Genomic DNA, 22,075 nt, shown 5'->3' on the forward strand with positions numbered 1-22,075 from the left:
TGCTCACCAGTGGATCCAAAAAAGAAACAAATTCATCAAGAAGTTCTAACTTTAAACCGTCGCTTCTGGCCAAAATATGAGTCCATAATCCATAATAATGATTCCTCCAGTGAAAAAGTCATCTCATCTGAATCAGGAGAGAAATCTGCACAGATCACTAGCAAAAACAGTACCATAACACTTCTAGATAAATATGTTGGTGGGTTTTGATGTTAGAGGAGACAACAAGAGACTGACTTTTTCACTGGAGGAATCATTGTTATGGATTATGGACTCATATTTTGGCCAGAAGCGACAGTTTAAAGTTAGAACTTCTTGATGAATTTGTTTCTCTTTTCACTTCACAGGACTGGAGTGGTGTGGATTATTGTGATGTTTTTATCAGCTGTTTGGGTAAATCTGGCATGGCATGAAGTTAAGTAAATTTTCAGTTTTGGGTGAACTAACAGTTACTTCCTTGATGTAACTGTTCATACATTTTGTACTTCATGTTCTCTTTAGGTGTTTACTTTTGGTTTAAAAACTTTTATACTTAAGAGATTAATGTTTGAAAATGTTCCGTATGACAATTATGATACCATTGCAGTATTCTACATCATGATTAGTCTTGTTTTTTGCATTTATTTGCATACTGAATTGTGATTGGTCTATTCTTACATCAGTTTAATCATCTATACATGTCTTTATTCTGCTAATGAGCTCATGATATAATAGGTGTAAGGTTCATCAAAAGGAGATGAAGTGAGGACCTGCTGTAGAGGACCCCTACTTTAGAGGGCCCGGGATGACCCTGACTAAAACTTATGCTGGCATAAAACGTTACACAATTTTTTTTTCTGCCTTTAAGCACTTGGTTTAAAAACTTTTATACTTAAGAGATTAATGTTTGAAAATGTTCCTATGACAATTATACCATTGCAGTATTCTACATCATGATTAGTCTTGTTTTTTGCATTTATTTGCATACTGAATTGTGATTGGTCTATTCTTACATCAGTTTAATCATCTATACATGTCTTTATTCTGCTAATGAGCTCATGATATAATAGGTGTAAGGTTCATCAAAAGGAGATGAAGTGAGGACCTGCTGTAGAGGACCCCTACTTTAGAGGGCCCGGGATGACCCTGACTAAAACTTATGCTGGCATAAAACGTTACACAATTTTTTTTTCTGCCTTTAAGCACTGGAATTTCTTCTAGGAAAATCAAATCATGTGTGAAACATGCGGGATGTAGTGATTTTATCAGCTGAAGGCCACACTGAAATATTCTAGGCGTTGAAGCCTGACACAAATGTCTGGACACAATAAAAAGACTAAAGGATTTGTCTGTCCACTTATAAATCAGTGTAAATAAAGAGTCGTTTCCTGATCACAGCCGTGCCAAAGCCTTCGTGCAGTCCGCGCACTTAGGTCCCTAAGCAGTGGACCCTTCAGTTATAAAGTGATCTCCCACCGAAACCGAAACAAAGCGCAAAGTTGATTAATCGCGGAAGTTTTCTCGACTTGATCAGACTAGAGATCTGGTGAAACCCAAAGCGCGATGCGAGCAGCCCATGACGGCTGAGACACACGAGACTCTCGCCAATGCTGGAATGGACGCGCCTCTCGCCGGAGCTCCAACTCCAACTAGACCAAAAACGCCTATTTAAAGTCGATCATTATTATTATTTCCGCTCGGACCGTTGTTGAAGTTTTCTGTGAGAAACATGTAAGAGGCGTTGGACGCCGCTGGACCATGTCCACCTTTCCAAGCCCTGACTGGTGCGCGCCAGAGTCCCTCATCATCCCATGGTCAATGGTAAGATCCCACTGCATCACTGCGCACTACGACTGCTTCTGTTCTGTGTCTCAATCAGCAGATAAACTGCATAATGGCATTACAACCAGAGGAAAGTGTCCTTATCAAACTGTAAATTAACCAATTGAATTCCAGAAGTATTAGCTGATAACAGTGAACACGTGCGTTTAGGTAGCTCAGTAACAAACTGCATGAGTTTATTCAAAATGTTTTTTTAAACCTTTATACATGCTTACAGTATAGACGTATGTGTTTTACTCTTCTATCATATAAATGGAAATCCTCGAAAACATAAAATGGTCCAGTTGCTCAATGCGACCAAATTAACACAATATTTGCCAGGCAATAGTGAGGAAAAGAAGGAATGATAATATTTGCATGTTTCTTTTTTTTTACGTTTACTTTGTTTGGGTTAATGCCTCAATACTGCTATTATTTGTTTCATTTAATGTGACAATACTGCTTTATATTATGTATTATCTATATAAACTATTTAATTATAATCAGTTTTTTATTCAAAATGGAACTCAGGGTTTCCCACGGTCACAAATGAGACATGTTTAATATGCTGTGATCAGAATAATAAAATAATAAGACAATAATAATAGAGCCATTAAATGTATTTATTTATTATTTACCAGAATAATGATAGAATAGAATAGAATAATAAAGCCTATATAATTATTAATAGAGCCTAATTACAATGTTAAATCGCGTTAAAAACGTACTAGCAGCATGCTAATCATGCCATATACATGCTAATAACATGCTAATCATGCTAACAACATGCTAATCATGCTAGAAAAATGCTAATAACATGTTAATCATGATAGCAACATGCTAGTCATGCTAGAACATGCTAGTAACTTGCTAATCATGCTAGTAACATGCTAATCATGTTAAAAACATGCTAGTAACATGCTAATCATGTTAACATGTTAGTAACATGCTAATCATGCTAGCAACATGCTAATCGTGCTAAAACCCTGCTAGTAACTTGCTAATCATGCTACAAACATGCTAGTAATATGCTAATCTTCTTTTTCTTATTATTATTATTATTCTTAGACTAAATTTCTGTACGCTACTCCTCCTAGAGCTTTCAAGCTAGAACCACCAAACTCAGCCCAGCTCTTCAGACTGTTCTGACTCGGGTTAACTGGTTTTTTAACTGGCTTTTTGGTAATTCAGCTGGTTTTAGCCTATTTTAACTGGTTTCTAGCTGGGGTTTTTTTACTGAATCAGCTGGTTTTACCTGGTTTTAGATGGATTTTTTTCATTTACAATATGTTAAATCACGTTAAAAACATACTAGCAGCATGCCAATCATGCTAGAAACATGCTAATAACATGTTAACCTGTTAATCATGCTAGCAATATGCTAGTAACATGCTAATCATGCTAGAAACATGTTAACATGCGAGTCATGCTAACAACATGTTAGTAACATGTTAATCATGCTAGGAAAATGCTAGCAACATGCTAGTAACTTGCTAATCATGCTAGAACATGCTAGTAACATGCTATCATCATGCTAGTAACTTGCTAATCATGCTATCAACATACTTATAACATGCTAGTCATTCTAGAAACACCCTAGCAACCACTCTGGGTACCATAGCAACACCCTGAATACCCTAGCAACTGCATAGCAACACCCCAGCAACCACATCTGTTTTTCTGATAGACTCTTATTGCTTTCAAAACATTCAAACTTTAATCTTAAAAACTATTTTAAATGTCAAACTACTTCAAACTGAAAACCTTCAAACTTCAAGCTTTTAAAACTTTTTAAAACTTTCTGGCTAGGCTTTTTCAAGCCAACTTAAAGTTTGTCTACAAACTTTTCAATCTAGTATAATTTATTTTATTGTAGTTGTAGGCCTACGTGTGTGTAATGACATGTTTTATAAAGTTTTGTCACACATCAGCTCTGGTCATGTGTTTTATAGCAGCCATATAGCAAATGCACTTTGATTTGTAGTTGACAAGTCTGCATAAAATACTCCAAAAACTCTTTTGAGATATATATATATATATATATAAAAAATACGAATAAGGATGAGATAGCATTTGTGATGCAGATGCATGTGTTGTGTGCAGTGTGTGAACAGGCCTGCTGTCTGTGTGACTGTAATGCTGCTGCTCGCAGCGGCGCACAGTAAACGTGCATGTGATTATACTGCGATCATCAGCACCTACAGGGCTCTCATCCTGGTTGAGCTCCAAAACCTGGTAAGTGTCGTATTTCATAACCCCAGTTCATGTGTTCAAACAGACTATGTATTGAAATTTTAGAAAATCTGACTTGCCGTTGCTGTTTGATCATCTAACACGTTATATAAGCATTCTTGTCCTGTTTAAAGTATGAAGTAGTCAGTATATATGGTTACTTGCTGCCCTCTTCTGGTGACCTGTAGAAGATGAACTGTCTGAGTGCTTTTTTATGTCAAGTGCTTTTCTCTCTGGGCCCAGAATCTGACTGGTACATTTGACATATCAAAAGAAAAGGACCACTGTCCTTCTGAGAAGGTACAGCCACCTGTACATGGCTACATGTATGTTTCCTTAACACAACATTTGGTCTTTAAAGTTTTTCGAGACAGTTGCCACTGAGCTTTTTTCTGTTTGGTGATGTCTTAATAATCGATACAGTGTGTTTTGCTGGTAGGTTCACCGTATCCTGCGATATATCTATAATATGACCCAAATTTTCAGCTGCTTGAGTGAACGGCAGAGACACCAGCATGCAGATCGCATGACAAAGGTGGTGGGACAAATGCAGCTGCTCATCACACGAAACTGCCGCAAACCAGAAAGATTGGTATAATATTTATCTCTTTGTTTTTGTTTGTTTGTTTGTTGACTGAATAATCAAAACAAAGTTAACCTTAATAATTATAAACTGAAATGAACAGGATAAAATTATCTAGAAATGTATTTGTTTGTTTGTCTGTCTAAATAAAGTTAATCTGAATAACTATCATCTACTATAAACAGAGGATGACATGATTTAGAAATTTATTTATTACATAATCAAAATAAATTTAATCTGAATAATTATGATATGAAATAAACTGAGGATGACAATCTATCCATCTATCTATCTATCTATCTATCTATCTGTCTGTCTGTCTGTCTGTCTGTCTGTCTGTCTATCTATCTATCTATCTATGTATCTGTCTGTCTGTCTGTCTGTCTATCTATCTATGTATCTGTCTGTCTGTCTGTCTGTCTGTCTGTCTGTCTGTCTGTCTGTCTATCTATCTATCTATCTACATAAAGTTAATCCGAATAATTAGAACTGAAACAAATGGGGGATGATGATCCAGAAATGTATTCGTTTATTTATTTGTTGACTGAATAATCACAATTTATTTATTTTTTGTTTGTATGTTTGTTTGATGGTTTGTTGAATGAATAATCAAAATAGAGCTAATCCGAATAATTATAATCTAAAATAAACAGAGGTGAATGATAAATAGAGGTACATGATCTTGAAATGGATTTATTTGTTTGTTTGTTTCTTTATTTATTTATTAAATAATCAAAATAAACGTATACTAAATAATTATATTCTAAATAAGATAACATGATCTAGAAATGTATTTGTTTATTTATGATTGAATAATCAAAATAAAGTTACTCTGAATAATTATAATCTGATATAAACAGGAAGACATGGTCTAGAAATTTATTTATTTATTTATTTAATCAAAATAAAGTCTGTATAATCATAATCTGAAGTAAACAGGGTAAAATTATCTAGAAATTTTTGTATTTAATAATCAATTTTTTTATAATTTAAATACATTTTTTGTTTGTTTGTTGATTAAATAATCAAAATAAAGTTAATCTGAATAATTATGATAATCTGAAATAAAGAGAGGATTTAACATGATGTAGAAATATGTATTATTTTGCAGGCAGATAGACGGAAAAAAGCATCTTGCAAACCAGGGAAGAAAGGAAAAGGAAGACAGCGGCGGAGAATGAAAATGATGGGAATGCTTATAAACTGCTGGCAGAGGCTGCTGAGTGTGACCGCTTATTAAATTACAGCATACACAGGTCTCAGTTCAGCATTACACATTATTTAAAACATTATGCACATTAACTTTCCCTTTATCATTATTTATTCACTTTCACTTTTTAATAAAAAAGAAACACCAAGTGTTTTGTATCAAACTTCTTCAGTGTAATGATAAACTGAGATTGTGTCGAACTCATAAGACGCTCTATGGTTATACGTTTCTACTTCTGGTTGTATATCTGTTATTTGATAGCACTATATATGTTTTGTGTATAGCAAGTTTAAAAGCTATTCATGTTAAACAGTTACATGCACAGTTAGATGCACATATATACATGGCACACTCACATCTGGTGCTGCATAATGAGCCAAAATAACAACTGTAATAATTTAAAGTTGACAACGTTATTCATGTTCTCATGGTTCCAATGCTAATGGTTGTACCATCATAACATAACATTACTCAAGATAAGCTGTCTCAGTAACATATCTCCTACCTTTTCAGTGGATTCATCTTGTAAAACCTGTGTTGGGTAAAAGAAGGTGCTTATTTGTCTGAATTACTTTGTTTGAACTTTTATTGGATAGTAATAGATGATATTTTGGAAACTGCCAGACATCAATTTGCTGCTTAGGTGCTGCTGATTAGTCTTGTTTTGTTGATTCCTTCTATAAGTCCACTTTTTTCTGTAGGTAGATTTAAAAATAAATTAATAAAAACTCTGAAAAGACTTAAAGGGTGACATGCGTCTTTTTCAAATTTTATTTTATTTTTTTATTTATTTTTTTATTATTATTTCTTCACAATCGTGTTTTCAGTACCGAGGACTTTTATTTTCTCAATCGCAGTCGCAGGGCTTTTATTTTAAACTCGGCAGCGTCAGCTTTTGCTCACACGCATGCGCAGTACCTGCACTTCCTATTGCCACTGTTTGTAATATTATTTGTGCATATCCATGTCGCTTGAAATTGTTGTATTGTTTGCCTCTGCTCACATCCCGTTACTTCATGCTTACTTTCCTTTTCTCCGCCGTTTTTTGCGCCGCATACCTGTCTCCGATCATCAGTCATGTTGAAGGCACAGATTTTACTGAGCAGGAAATGTCCCATTACAGGTGAGATTTCTTTATGATATGCCACATTCAGCGTTCATTATTGATGTGTAATAAGTACTTCCGATGTTCAGGGTGCCGTATAGAGTTTCTACTGCTGCTCTAACAAATACAAGCACATGTTTTTACTGTCAGTCAGTAAGTCAATCAGCTTTGCCATATGCTCATGTGTAAATATACATGTCAGCAGTAAGCTTGTTCTGTGTGTACTACACTAGTCACCTGTAGCCTATAATATAATATAATGCCTGATACTGAAGGTGAAGAAGCACCATAAGGCCTTCCTTGTCAAACCTCTTTGACTGTTAAACGTATTTTACTGGACTGCAGTTTTTCATGTAAATAGACAACATTTTTACTCAAATATTTGTTTAACAATGTATTTTAAAAAAGTATCACCTGAATGTATTTTAGATTTATTTTGTTTTGTATTAATCATGTTTTATTTATTTATCTATTTATTTAATTTTCTTCTGTTATTCACTTTGTTCTTTGTATGAAAGTAGCCTTAACATCAAAAATATATATATATATGTTCCACAAGATTAAAATAAACAGCAGTCGGGTTTTCTTGATCAAACGTATTTTACTGGACTGCAGTTTTTCATGTAAATAGACAACATTTTTACTCAAATATTTGTTTAACAATGTATTTAAAAAAAGTATCACCTGAATGTATTTTAGATTTATTTTGTTTTGTATTAATCATGTTTTATTTATTTATCTATTTATTTAATTTTCTTCTGTTATTCACTTTGTTCTTTGTATGAAAGTAGCCTTAACATCAAAAATATATATATATATGTTCCACAAGATTAAAATAAACAGCAGTCGGGTTTTCTTGATCAAACTTTACCGGTGTAAAATGTTCATATCACTTCTTTTATATTCAGTGATGTCTTTGGCCCACAGTATCACTGGGAAAGCTGGTATAATTGTATTTTTCAGTGGCTTTATTCACTCCTGTTTCTTACTGTGGAATTGAACAACAGCAATTGAGTTTTGTCTGTAATATATTATTTCTCCTATTGAAACATACAGTAAGATTTAGAAGTCATATTCTCTCATTATGACCTCTCTATTTGTTTCCTTAAGTTTCTTCCTCACACTCATTGATGCTCTGGACACATTGCTGGTATGAAATTTAATTCAACCAGATTCTTCCGTGCCATGCAGTGTTCAGAAGCAGAGCATATTTTTCCTCTCTGATCGCAGATATTGGGAAACCACACAGAGTTCCAGCGTGTGGCCACTCTGCTCCAGGACATGGTTGATTTCGACACTGATGTTAATGCATCTGTGTTTGAGACAAATATACGAGGTAAAGTTTTATTTTTTAAATTGTGTTTGGCCTTCTTGGATGAACATGGCAAAGCCCTATTTCAAAATAAATCCAAAAATCTAAAGAAAACATTTTTGTATATCTGTATATTCTTTTATTAAATAATATTTTTTTTTGCATTACTGCAAAATGTGTTAATGTGCATTATTGTCATGAATATAATGCACAATGCAAAACAGAATTTGGGGTGAAATATGACCCGGACGTGTTTTTGGGAAACGTACTTATCCTGTAATACTGGCCTGTAGTCACTGACACTGAGCGAGTTTCACCAGTGTATGTGCTGATGTTCTGCAGTGGTTGGTGGGCTTCTCTCGGCTCATCTGCTTTCCAAGCGTGCCGGGGTGGAGGTGGAGGAGGGCTGGCCCTGCTCCGGACCCCTTCTGCGCATGGCAGAGGATGCTGCCTGCAAACTGCTGCCAGGTGAGGGAGCTAAGATATGCTTCAGAGTTCAGACCATATATTCATAAATAATAAGGCTGTCTGAAACATATTTAGCATGAAACATTTGTTTCAGTTTTCATTTGTGCGTCACTTTGGATAAAACATTTTGTTAGTGACGTGGTTAGTGCGATGTTGTATTGTTAAAATGTGGGTAGTGTAAGTGAATGAACAATGTGTATTATTTTTCAAGATATCTCAGTTTATTTGTCAGCAAAAGGATGCCAGATTGTCACTTTGGATAAAAGTGTCTGCAAAAATGATTACATGTAAATGTTAGCGCAAAACATTTTGTTAGTGACGTGGTTAGTGCGATGTTGTATTGTTAAAATGTGGGTAGTGTAAAGTGAATGAACAATGTGTATTATTTTTCAAGATATCTCAGTTTATTTGTCAGCAAAAGGATGCCAGATGACATAAAACACATAATCAGGCAGAGTTTTGACAAATCCAGGGCTTTTGTGTATAAGTCATTATAAGCCATCGACCAGTATAAGTCATTATAATCAGTAATTATGTCCCCACTGGATGCAACAAATGCCTCGCTTATAATGGGTTTTAATGTTTTTGTCTCGTCGCGCAGGGACAAGGCATCACAGTATGGTGAGGGGCGTAACATTTCCGTCACACGCTTGAGGTATTCGGCCAATCACAACGCACTGGATAGCTGGCCAATCACAGCACACCTCGCTTTTCAGACCGATGAGCTTTGTTAAAATCAACATGTTTCAGAAAGTCGGGGTATAGAGGAGAAACAATAATGTACAGTATGTGGAAAACAATGTGTTTTTTTAACCTTAAACCGCATAAACACATTTCATTACACCAAATACACAAAATAATGTTCTTTTTAGCAACATCAAATGACCCCTTTAAGTAATTTGATCATGATAATTGAATAATGCTGTCAGTTTCATATATCCTGTCTCTTCTCAGCTTTCCAGACCCCCACAGGGATGCCATATGGCACGGTGAACCTGCTGAGGTGGGTGAACCCCTCTGAGACCCCGGTCACCTGCACTGCTGGAGTGGGCACCTTCATCCTGGAGTTCTCCACCCTCAGCCGACTGACTGGAGACCCCGTGTTTGAGAACGTGGCTCGCAAAGCTCTCAGGGCCTTATGGAGAACACGCTCAGATATTGGCCTGGTAAAACCTTTTGATCTGGATCAAGCCATTTATAGGACAATCATGCTGTGTAGTGAATATTAATATTCTTTGGTTTTAACTCCACAATGTGAAATATTAAAGGAATAATAAAAAAAAAAATGCTGAAAATGTACTCACCCTCAAGCCATCCCAGATGTAGATGAGTTTGTTTCTTCATGGGAACAGATTTGGAGAAATGTAGCATTGCATCACTTGTTCACCAATGGATGCTCTGCAGTGAATGGGTGCCGTCAGAATGAGAGTCCAAACAGCTGATAAAAACATCACAATAATGCACAAGTAATCCACACCACTCCAGTCCATCAGTTAATGTCTTGTGAAGTGAAAAGCTGCGTTTAAGAAAACAAATCCATCATTAAGGCATTTTAACTTATTTAAACAAAATGAGTCTATGGCTGTCCGAAATCGCCCCCATACCCTTAAATAGGGCACTATTTGAGGGAATAACCGTTCCTCCAGTGAAAAAGTTAATCTCCTGTTGTCCTCTCGCATCAAAATCCACCCACATATTTGTTTTGGACTGTAAACGGTCCTGATTCAGATGAGACGACTTTTTCACTGGAGAAAGAAATATTATGACTTGTATATTAGGCAGAAGCAATGGTGTGAAGTTAAAAACGTCTTAATGATGGATTTGTTTCTTACAAACACTAACATTTCAAGATGTTAACTGATCAGTGTCCAGAGAGTGAGCACATTTTTCCGCAAATTTTCTTTTTTTGCGTGAACTATTCCTTTAACAGAATGCAATATTAACTTTTTCACTGGTACCTTAACATTTGACTTGTTCTGTGATGCACAGTGTATGGAAGTAAATTGTCCTGAATGACCTGCATGTACCCAACAGTCCTACTGACCGCAGCCAGTCAGTAGTAGTTAAACCACTCAGAAATGTCTCTTCTGAAAAGCTTTGACCGAATGCTCGTGATTCAAATTCTGTTGTATACAACCAATTATCCCTGTGTTCACAGAAAACAGATTATTATCCCAATCTCTATGCCACAACGCTTATAGAAATCCAAATCTGATTAATACTTAGCTTTTTGCTTTGTAACATAGCTGGACATATTTGCAAGCTGATTAAATTGGGTCAAATACATTTTTTCTTTTTCTTTTTTTTAAATCATATTATTTATAATGTTAGCGATTGATATGAACCAAAATATGCTCATTTTAAAAACTTTTTTGTGACCACTTTCTGACCCCTGGAATTAAATGGGGCATTAGGATCACAATGTAAACCCTCTTTGCGTGTGAAATGAGTAACAATGTTCACACACAAGTGCAAACATTTTTATATGACCCCAGGTTTCCTACACTGTATGGAATGCATAAGGGAACAGTATCAATGCCTGTGTTTCAGTCTCTGGAGGCGTTCTGGCCTGGACTGCAGGTGAGGAAGCAGAGCTGTCACCATGCACTCGTCCATTGTGTCAAGACACAAAATGGGGAAGCACCAGTTTCACCAGTTTGAAGTCTTCTGTTATATATGCATGCATCCGAGTGTAGATTCCTGTGGCAGCTAGTAATGCACATGTTTATTTAATATTAGAGTTTGATAGGGGATATTTCCAGTGCCACAAAGACCTTCCATAACTACTACAGTGTGTGGCGTCAGTTTGGAGGACTCCCGGAGTTCTACAGCATTCCTCAAGGTTACACCGTGGACAAACGAGAGGGATACCCTCTGCGCCCAGGTATCTATAAAACACATTGATTAGACCCTTGTAACGCATTCAAGTCATTCCTGAACTTTTCTAAAAACGCACGGATTTAGTATGGGAACCAAGCTTTGAAAATGTGAAGACATAATGCATATTTAATTTTTTAATTAATATTTTTTAAGAGATATAACCGTTTATAAAATATATGATATGACTTTGATAGAATACATTCAGCCTTTTTCACATTTTTAAGAGCTGAAGTATGTTGATGAACATGAATATGCATGCATAAACACACTGTAAACAGACAACACGTATAACTGACATAACAAATAAACTAAACCAAAGTTCGAAGACCAAATAATCGAAATTTGAAAAAGAAGGCTGAAAAAATAAGTCCACATGTTGCTGCTGCCAACTTTTAATAAATTATTGCAGCATGAAAATGTGATCGTCTTTTTCATCATAGAAGTGAGAGTTTAGGCAAGTAAATTCGAAAACATTCTAAAGTAATATGCGTTGTTTTGATCTTGTTTTGTCAGAGAATATAGAGGTTTCATAAATTTGGAATGTTTTGTGCCATCATGAAAGGAATATAATTAAATCCATTGATTTGATTTGATTTGAATGGGTTGCTAAAGGGCAGGAATACACTGCACAACTTTTACCCTGATTTTTGCCCCGAATTAGTCTGGATGAGTCGACAGTAGTTGCCAAAAATCAGAACCAGTCTGCAGATTTGAGTTGACAGATGCAAAAAAAAATTGCATAGTGTGCAATTGGCGCACATTTTTAAGTGTCAGAGTATTAATGATATTTTTAGGGCCAGACTATGAGTGATTTAGTGTATGATGCCCTGTTTTTCCTTTATAACCATTTACAAAGTCATCAAATGTATGATGCTTACTGTTTAAAAATCTGTTCAGATTTTAAAAGTCATGCAGTGTATTCCAGCATTTAGCAAGCACCACTGTTACTATTGCTCATACCGTTTAGAACATAACCCTTTAAAACACCACAGCAACCCAAACAGCCACCAGAAACATTGTAGCACTGCCCTAACAACCCCTCGTAGCACCTTAGCAACCACTCAGAACATTTAAGCAATGGCTTAGCAAATAATGGGCAATGTTGACTGCAAGTTCCGAACGCTCACATTTTCTTAAGACAATGTTAAATGCTGTAAAATGGTTTCATTTACATGAATGAATGAAACTGAAGTAACCCCTCTGTGTGTGTTTGTGTTGTGCAGAGTTGATCGAGAGTGCCATGTATCTGTATAAGGCCACTGGCGACCCGACATTCATGCAACTTGGCCGGGATGCAGTCGAGTCAATTGACAAAATCAGCCGGGTGAACTGTGGTTTTGCTACTGTGAGTGTCTCGGGGTTACATTTCAAAATGCATCTGAAAACTTGAGGCTGAAACCAGCACAGTTTCTAAACAAACTCATCCTGTTGTTTCTGCCAAAGGTGAAGGATGTAAGGGACCACAAGTTGGACAACCGCATGGAGTCCTTCTTCTTGGCCGAGACCATTAAATACCTCTACCTCCTCTTCGATCCTGAAAACTTCCTTCATAACACGGGCACAGAGTTCGAGCTGGGCGGCCTGCAGGACGACTGCATACTCAGCGCGGGCGGCTACGTGTTTAACACAGAGGCTCATCCGCTTGACCCTGTCGCGCTCCACTGCTGCAGCCGATATCAGAGTGAGCGCAGGGAACTACAGGACATACTCATCAGCCTCTCAGAACCACTCAGGCCTGCGACGGACCAATCAGAGGAGACGCCAGGCGCCGGCGGCTCACGAGAGAGCATTGCACTGAAGCCGGGAGAGAGGAGGAAAGCTCGGGTGCTCTCCTGCCCCACACAGCCCTTCAGTGCCAAACTGGCTGTCATGGGTCAAGTCTTCTCTGACAACTCTTGAACGGACTTTCTCACTGTCAACAATGTGTAAAAATGTAGATTATGTTTGTAATTTAACTTTGGAGAGATTAAATGTTTTCTAAATATGTGTGGATTTTTTTCCACTCTTTTTATTAAAAAAAAAAAGTTTTAGAATGAGAAAGTGTTGGCGTTCAGTTTGATCATTTTAATGATTCAATTTCAGGGTGTTTTTATCAACGCATTTTCATTTGGGATTCTGTTTTTTTTTTCCCCACCCCAATCCTCCTCAAAAAATTAATTTAAATGAGGTAAGTGTTTTGGAAACACTGCACATATCCTCTCATTCATTCATTCAAACAATGAAGGGAATAAAGAATAAAAATGATCCGCTTAGTGGGCCACACAAGACCAAACAGCGCTGCTTAACTGAGATTTTAATACTAATTCTACTGTGTCATGCTAATCAGTCTGGCGTTAGGTCTGAAAAGCGTATTTTCTCTTCACGTGAGAAAGCAAATGAGAGCCAGAGAGCAAAAGTTTGTAAGAATGTGCCCTCAAACTCTTGCCCATTTTCTATGCCAGTATAAAGTGAGACGGGCACGACTGTAGCTCCGTACAAAGCCTCTATTCTTTTGGGCTGGGATTAACGGATTCAGAGCTGCTTTAACTTCCTTTGAGGCAAATAAACGAATTGACCTGGGTTATTAGCAATTTCACAGTACACATTATCTTAGCAGCTCTAATGTCTCGGGTATTTCCAGATGATTATGGTTATGAGTTATTCAGCAGCATGTTCGACTGCTGTGAATCCATGATTCGTGTTACAGATCAAATGATGCAGCTTTGTGCTGCTTGAAATGTAAGATGCACATACACTAGCGTTCAAAGTCTCTTCTGCTGACCGAGGCTGCATTTGTTCAAAAAAACAGTAATATTGTGAAATGTTATTACAATTTAAAATAACTGTTTGCTGTTTACGTATATTGTAAACTATAATTTATTCCTGTGATTCAAAGCTGAATTTTCAGCATCATTACTCCAGTGTCACATGATCCTTCAGAAATTATTTTAATATACTGATTTGCTGCTCAAGAAACATTTATTATTATCATTGGTACATTTTTTTTATTATTTATTTTTTTACAATTATCAATACATTTTGCTCCAGGATTTTTTGATGAATAAAAAGTACATTTATTTTAAATAGAAATCTTTTGTAATATTATAAATGTCTTTACGGTTACTTTTGATCAATTTAATGCATCCTTAAAAAATGTTTTGAAGTGTTACGAATCTTTTGAAGTGTTAATGGGTTACATATGGCAATGCTTTATATATGGCAATTCATTCATATTATTTAACAGTACTTATACAGCGTTTCTGATCTAGGTTTATGTTACTGTCTAATACGTAATATAATATATAACTAATAATAATATTCCTAATATATATTTTAAGTTGTATAACATTAATATTACAAACATGAATTAACAACGACCAATAGTATATTTATAAATTAAATAAATATAATAAATAACGTTTTTCATATTTTATAATTATATAACATAATACATTAATATTAACCTAGATTAATAAATGCTACATATACTTAATGCACTCATGTTAACTAATTGAACCTTATTGTGTTACCCATATTCTTTGTTATTAAATTCAATGCATTTATAGTCATTGTACATGATCAAAATAGCTATTCTGTGGAACGTGTAGGCCTGTAGACTGGTGTGTTTTCCACAGGGAGATCTTGATCTCAAACTCCATCTCCTGCTGCTCACCTCCATCACACTCTTGGCTAGTTTTGCTGGAACCATGTGACCACGTAGGAGCCGACGTGATTGGAGAAACACCGGAGAACTTTCCATTACACTTAAGAATGCCCTTCCTCTTCCTCCCGTTATCTGTCCCGATTCTTCCCACATCTTCGCTAGTCGCTGCCGTACTGTTTCCAGCAGCCCCAGACCTGTCTGTGTACTCAAGCTGACTGTAGAGATTCTTCAGGATGCCCTTCGTGGGCTGGTTGTGGGAAGAAGACTCGAGAGGCGACAGCAGAACGAAGCTGCTGTTTGAGGTCAATCTTCTTTCCTTATGTTTCTTTCTGGGTAGGGTGGAGGCGCACGGTTTACTCTTTGTAGCTTTTGGACAGTTTAGGTTTAGCCACCAATGATTAGCGACATCTTCCACAGTGGCTCTGTCTTCTATTTTCACTGTGAGCATCCATCCGATCAATGAACGGGCCTCTATAGGAAGAATTGAAGGAATCATGGTAAATCCTCACTCATGATGTTACTTTGATGGGCAGATATATGGGAGTGCGTGAATCTCACCTGACAGGACATCTGGGATCGTATATCGTCCATGGCGTATCTGCTCTTTAAGGATGCTGTAACTTGTACCATCAAAAGGCATGGAGCCATAAACCAGAGCATATAACAGCACACCAAGAGACCAGCAGTCCACCTGGGACATAAAAAGAGCAGAAGCAATGTTTAAGATGTGTTTACTGTAAAAACCCAAGCGACAACCTCCCGCTCTCTCTCGTGAAGCCAACAAGGAAGTGAAAAAACATTGGGATTTAAATGATTAAATGGCCTTGTGAAAAAAGAAGTGGGCCTAATTGTACTGTATGTGCACTTGTAGTGTACTAATCAAGTTTCAAAACATTACATTCAGTTCACAGTCACACTTATAAGCAGTGTTGGGGAAAGTTACTTTTAAAAGTAATGCATTACAATATTGCGTTACTCCCTAAAAAAGTAACTAATTACGTTACTTAGTTACTTTTTATGGAAAGTAATGCGTTGTATTACTTTTGCGTTACTTTTTAAATATAAGCAGGACTTGATTGTTTTTAATATAATTATTATATTAAATTGCACACCAACACATAATATCGTCCTGTTTATTATAATCATGTAGTGCTGCTTTAAATACTCAATCTCTTTAAAGTTGAGTGAATTCTGAACGGCTGTCAATGTTTTTATCATTCATCAGATGTAAAAAAAGTGATTACAATGACATAATTTCTCTGTGCCGTAATCATTATAGATGTCATTTTTGACTTCACTATCCTCATGGTATTAAATGATTATTAAAACTTTATATTTATTGTCATAGTTATCATCCTTGGTGTGAAAGGGCCTTTATTCAGGTTTGTAATATTACTCAGATTGTCAAACATGTCTCATTCTCAGCACTGCTATCTAGGGGATGAATACAATAATAAAGAAATAGTTTTTTTTTCATTACTAGCCAATTTCTCAAATGTAAATAAAAAATATTATATAGCTATATTTCTGAATATAATTTGAATGTTGTATATTAAAAGTTGTTATATTCAGGTACATTCAATCAGTGCTGGGGAAAGTTACTTTTAAAAGTAATGCATTACAATATTGTGTTACTCCATAAAAAAGTAACTAATTGCGTTAGTTACTTTTTATGGAAAGTAATGACTTACTTTTGTGTTACTTTTTGTCACCTGAGCTGGGCTTGTTTTTTTTTTTTTAATAACAAAAAACCCAAAAGTTATGTTTTTGGCCATTGTAAAGGCCCTTTCACACCAAAAGTGAAATGAATAAGGCTCAGGCTGAAGGACGTTCCTCTGCCTCTTCACCTCACTCCTGATTTCTCTCAACACGGGGACAGGAGAGGTGTCAGTGAATAAATGGGAAAACAAAGTAACTTGCATTACATATTTGAAAAAGAATCTCCGATATTTCGTTATAAATTTAAAGGGGTCATATGATGCTATTTTAAAGATCATTATTTTGTGTATTTGGTGTAACAGAATATGTTGACATGCTTTAATGTTCAAAAAACACATTATTTTTCAAATACTGTACATTATTGTAGGTCCTCTATGCCCCGCCTCTCTCAAACGCTTCGTTTTCCAAAACATACTTACAGTCGCTGATTCAGAAGCGCCAGATTGTCATAGCAAAGTCGGAATTGCCCTTTTTTTTTTTTTTTTTAGAAATAGCCTTTGTGCACAGCCAGTCTTGTGCTCTTCTAGGTTCAAAACACTGTTGTCCATAAAGTGCGTTGCACAAATTCGAACATCTGGGTTGTGCTGTTCTGTTGTAAATAAATCTTAACGAATGATTCCTAATTGCATCTACTTCCGGAAGGCCAAATAAAGTGCTTTTGCTATCGCACTGAAACACACAGCGTCTCCCTGACATGGCTACATCAACACTAACTGCTGTTCCTGAAACCACGCCTTCTTTCTTTGCGTGCACATTTGGGCGGCATTATGCTAATATTTCCACATAGTGACGTAGATATGTGGGGGCGTGTTAGAACGAGCCGTTTTAGGTAGGCGTGGTTGACTCTTAACTTTTATAAAGAATATCTCTTTGGATTTTAGACTTTAGTCTTTGCAACTTTACAGATCTTCTTTATGCACCAAGAGCTTGTAACACTCCAAAGAGAAAGGAAAACTTGAAATCGCATCATATGACCCCTTTAAAAGTAATGCATTACTTCACTAGTTACTTGAAAAAAGTAATCTGATTACATATCTCGCGTTGCTTGTAATGCATTACCCTCAGCACTGCATTCAACTGGTAAAATGTTGATCAAGCAAAACAGCATTTGATCAATTTAGTAGCATTTTGAGGTGGAATGACTTTTCGAGAAAAACTGCTCATACACAGAATGAATGGCATGAGATTTTAAGAACCGAAGTGTGTTTGCTTACTTTATGGCAGTATTGCACAGCAGAGGTGATCTGTCTGAAGAAGTGTCTGGCCTCCTCCTCTGACAGTCTCTGTTTGTCCTGAATGTAGTCATACAGCTCTCCTCCGCTCGCGTACTCCATCACCATCACAATCCTCTCTCTGCTCTCGAACACTGAAAACACAACACATTTCATTACCATTATTCTGGATACAGCATTTGACACACACACATTGATGTGTTGATGTGTTTTACCCTCATGTAGACGGATGATATTTGGGTGCACAAGAGAGGCGGTGATCTCAATTTCTCTCTGGATGTGAGCTCTATCCAGATCATCCCTCAATCTGTCCTTTCTAATGGATTTAATAGCCACCTGAAGCACACAAACAAGCACCTTATAAACAAACACACCACCGAACCAAATACGTATGCCTGCCTGTTAGTATATATAGGTCAATGATGAATGAAGTTATTCAAAAATACATGGAAAATCCAATTAATGCAGACTTGAATTAACCTCTTCTGCCATGTTCCGTTTTCAATTTCTCATACAATTCATATTGATAGTTTTTGTGTGGCTTAAAGTCACAAATGTTTATGTGGCTTAACTGACCGATCTCATTAAAAGGCTTAAAAATGTTAACAATCTTTTACAAATATATTTTTAAAACAAGCAGTTTTGTTCTAAACTTATTAGTCATTTGTTTTTGAAAAACTTGAAAACTTATGTTCGTCGAATCAAAGTCTGTTTGGTGTAGCAAACATACAGGAAGCCATTTGTCACGTCACCAAAAAAAAAAAAACACTCTTTTTTGATTAAATAAATTCATGAAATTTAGCCATTATTAGGAGCTCTGGTATGTTAAAAACATTGAGTCCATAATTTATTGAGAACAGTCAAGCCAAGGTTGCACAGTTAACTAAAACTACAGCTAAATACAAAATTTTTTTGCTTGAAATAAAAGAAATGCTACCTGAAATTAAAAAAATAATAAATAAATAAAAAAAACTTATTTTATTTCAGTCCGTTTCCAAGGCAACATTTCTCATTTTCATTTAGTTTAACTTGATGTACTAAAATAAGTACAACTAAAAGTGTAATAAAAAATAGACATATTTAAAAACAACAAAAACTGATATAAATGACAGACACAACAAAATCAATACAACTTTAAGTAAAGTTAACATCAAAGCAGAAAATATAAAATTCTAAATTCTAATTCAAAATATTAACAAAAACTATAATAGTATCTCAATGATACTAAAATAACACTGAGTCGAGCATTTAGAGTTTTTCATTTTTATATTATTTATTTATAAATTATAAATTTGAAGAATGAAATATCATGCACCTATGAGTAAACTTAAAAATGGCATACGTTAAAGCTTATATAATAAAGCAATAATTGTGATGAATGAATATTGTGACAGCCCTATTTTACCCTATCATAATAGTAAAAGTATTATTTGTTAGTTTTCGAGGTTTAGCAAAGCAAATCAGGGTTCCTCTGGTTGAGAATCACTGCATAATATTGATAACTGACTCCTTAAGATTTGATTAATGTACATGATTTTTTACAGGTAATCACATTTTTAATACTTCCAGGTTTGTTTTTGTTTTTTTGTGCACTGCAAAAATTTTAATATTCTAAATATTTAAGTAAGGTAACTAACGTTACTTGCTGAAGAAAAAAGAATATTTAAAGAAAGAGATGAAAAAGTAACAGCATGAAAATAACAGATTTAGCCTATTTATTAACCTAATTTTGAAGCTAATATAAATAGTTTTTATACATTATGAAGATACTCTTTTTTCGTTGCTTATGATGCTGATATCAGCTCATCAGTCATACAAATGAATGACTAACTTTAGCTTTTTTTTTTCTTTTTCATATCAGCATTCAAAACAACATCACTGCATCGCAAGTAGCTGGCGTCGCTCACCGTCTTTCCACGCTGTCTCTCCAACGCGAGCTTGACTTTGCCGTACGTGCCTCTGCCCAGCGTCTCCAGCACTTCAAACCGGCGCCCGAGGCTGTGTTTATGGTGATGTGTCTTCACCTGCGCTCGCTCCTCCGGTGCGGGTGAGGAGGCGCCGCGCTCCGTGGACTGCTCTCGCTCCATGGCAAGCTGCAGCTCACCTGTGAAGTGTGTTGTACTTCCCTGTTTTGAACGGCAACTTCAAATGAGTTTTTCTGATATTTCCTGGGATATAATGATAGGAAAGAGACTAACATGCTGTTCTTTTGGTATGGGCGCTGATGTTGAAAGTCTCAAGCATCTTCTGGCTGAGTCCGGCATCGCTGATGGGATTCACCACATGGTGACGCGGGTGGGAGGGGCGGAGTCACGCTGTCAATCATCAACATAACACAAACACGATCATTGTTCTGGGACGTTAAAACTAACGTCCTCGCTGAACAGCAAACCATGGATGTTGAAGCTATATAAACTGCAGTCACCAGTTCACACATACACAAACAAAGTTTTTATTTTTGAGAAAAAGTTTCAAGCAGAACATTTTACAAAAAAAGTTGCAAATTGCAAAAACGTCTCAGAAAAGTGTTGGTTTTCAAATATGCTTTTTGTGTCACACAGGTGGCTGGCATGATATCTGCTGTTATTGTGCTCATTACAGTTTTGAAGCTTGGTCCACTTTTTGAAGAGCTGCCCACAGTAAGTCATGCACTCAAATGAACATTGGACTAAGTGTACAGCTACAATTAATATAGAGAGAGGTATTTGTGATACAGAGTTCTACTATGAAATTAAAATGTGTAATCAATAAAACTCTCAGGACCTCTCTCCACACATTTGCATTCATTGGTGGCTCTTGTGTCCCATGTTGTTATTATTAAAGGTGACATATCATGAAAATCGGACTTTTCCAGGTTTTAAGTGCTATAATCAGGTCCCCGGTGCATGTACCAACCAAGGAAACGTGAAAAAGATTAACCCAGTAACTTTGTTTTAGTAAGTCTTTTTCTGCAAGCGTCTGAAAAAACGAGCGCGTCTGATTTTGCTCCCCTAGTGACGTGGCAAAGGGATCTCATTATAATATTACCGCCCCTTAATCTGTAGCCTAAGTTTCCACCCACGGCGCCGTTGTTTTGATTTCGCAAGCGACAACGGTGTACCAGCTCTAATGCCATGACGAAAGTTTGAGCAAAACATGCTAACTGTTCTGTCTTTGGCTGCACAGAACATAAATACATGAACAACAGTCAGTGTCTGCTCTATTACAAATAATTTATATTTTAAAAATACCCAAAACAGCGGAATTACAAGATGGAAATATAGACTAGAAAGATATTTAAACTTGCTCTGCCCTTACGTCCATGACATTGACTCACTGCGGAGTTGTTTTGGCAATCTTTCCAGCTCTTAACGCCGAATGTGCTCTTATGGTTTGATACATGATGGGCTAATGTAGAAGCAAATAACTTTAATAAAAAATAACTTTTAAAAATAAACCCCTTTGTATTGCATTGCATATTGTATGTTCAGGGATGACAGATTGAGAAGCAGACATGCTATTTATGACTGGATGTAACTTTTCATACTTTGCAGTAAAAGTGGCTCTCCTATTAACTTTGTCCTATAAGTGCGGCTCTCGTGAAAAAAATAGTGAAGATCACTGCTCTAAAGAGAAAGGAAAAAATGAAATCGCATCATATGACCCCTTTAAAACTAACGTCCTCGCTGAACAGCAAACCATGGATTTTGAAGCTATATAAACTGCAGTCACCAGTTCACACATACACAAACAAAGTTTTTATTTTTTAGAAAAAGTTTCAAGCAGAACATTTTACAAAAAAAGTTGCAAATTGCAAAAACGTCTCAGAAAAGTGTTGGTTTTCAAATATGCTTTTTGTGTCACACAGGTGGCTGGCATGATATCTGCTGTTATTGTGCTCATTACAGTTTT

The 22,075-nt window shown here is 36.1% G+C and overlaps 2 protein-coding genes across 2 annotated transcripts; one reads left to right on the top strand and one right to left on the bottom strand.

The window, feature by feature from the left end:
* Window positions 1–6,662: 6,662 nt before the first annotated feature.
* On the top strand, window positions 6,663–13,549 carry LOC107705666 (ER degradation-enhancing alpha-mannosidase-like protein 2). The gene is made up of 9 exons (XM_016509055.1): window positions 6,663–6,948; window positions 8,041–8,080; window positions 8,161–8,266; window positions 8,585–8,710; window positions 9,665–9,923; window positions 11,206–11,290; window positions 11,450–11,594; window positions 12,814–12,935; window positions 13,034–13,549. The coding sequence occupies exons 1-9, from the start codon at window positions 6,842–6,844 to the stop codon at window positions 13,487–13,489; spliced, it is 1,446 nt and encodes a 481-aa protein (XP_016364541.1). The 5' UTR covers window positions 6,663–6,841; the 3' UTR covers window positions 13,490–13,549.
* Window positions 13,550–15,110: 1,561 nt separating this feature from the next.
* On the bottom strand, window positions 15,111–20,448 carry LOC107705667 (NUAK family SNF1-like kinase 1). Its single transcript, XM_016509057.1, has 6 exons — window positions 20,383–20,448; window positions 20,092–20,310; window positions 18,400–18,520; window positions 18,167–18,318; window positions 15,792–15,924; window positions 15,111–15,704 (listed from the first exon to the last, which is right to left on the bottom strand). The coding sequence occupies exons 1-6, from the start codon at window positions 20,446–20,448 to the stop codon at window positions 15,136–15,138; spliced, it is 1,260 nt and encodes a 419-aa protein (XP_016364543.1). The 3' UTR covers window positions 15,111–15,135.
* Between the last annotated feature and the right edge of the window lie 1,627 nt (window positions 20,449–22,075).

The sequence above is a fragment of the Sinocyclocheilus rhinocerous genome, unplaced genomic scaffold (genome assembly GCF_001515625.1).
Source record: "Sinocyclocheilus rhinocerous isolate Xijiao unplaced genomic scaffold, SAMN03320098_v1.1 scaffold263, whole genome shotgun sequence".
Classification (NCBI taxonomy): Eukaryota; Metazoa; Chordata; class Actinopteri; order Cypriniformes; family Cyprinidae; genus Sinocyclocheilus; species Sinocyclocheilus rhinocerous.

Excerpts from the sequence above, each read along its gene's own strand:
- LOC107705666 (XM_016509055.1), top strand. The coding sequence starts at position 6,842 with ATGCTTACTTTCCTTTTCTCCGCCGTTTTTTGCGCCGCATACCTGTCT. Across the intron at positions 8,081-8,160 it reads ATGCTCTGGACACATTGCTG|ATATTGGGAAACCACACAGA; the intron begins GTATGAAATTTA and ends CTCTGATCGCAG. Across the intron at positions 9,924-11,205 it reads ATTTATAGGACAATCATGCT|GTTTCCTACACTGTATGGAA; the intron begins GTGTAGTGAATA and ends ATATGACCCCAG.
- LOC107705667 (XM_016509057.1), bottom strand. The coding sequence starts at position 20,448 with ATGCCGGACTCAGCCAGAAGATGCTTGAGACTTTCAACATCAGCGCCC. Across the intron at positions 15,925-18,166 it reads CTGTGCAATACTGCCATAAA|GTGGACTGCTGGTCTCTTGG; the intron begins GTAAGCAAACAC and ends TTTATGTCCCAG. Across the intron at positions 15,705-15,791 it reads GATCCCAGATGTCCTGTCAG|AGGCCCGTTCATTGATCGGA; the intron begins GTGAGATTCACG and ends TTCTTCCTATAG.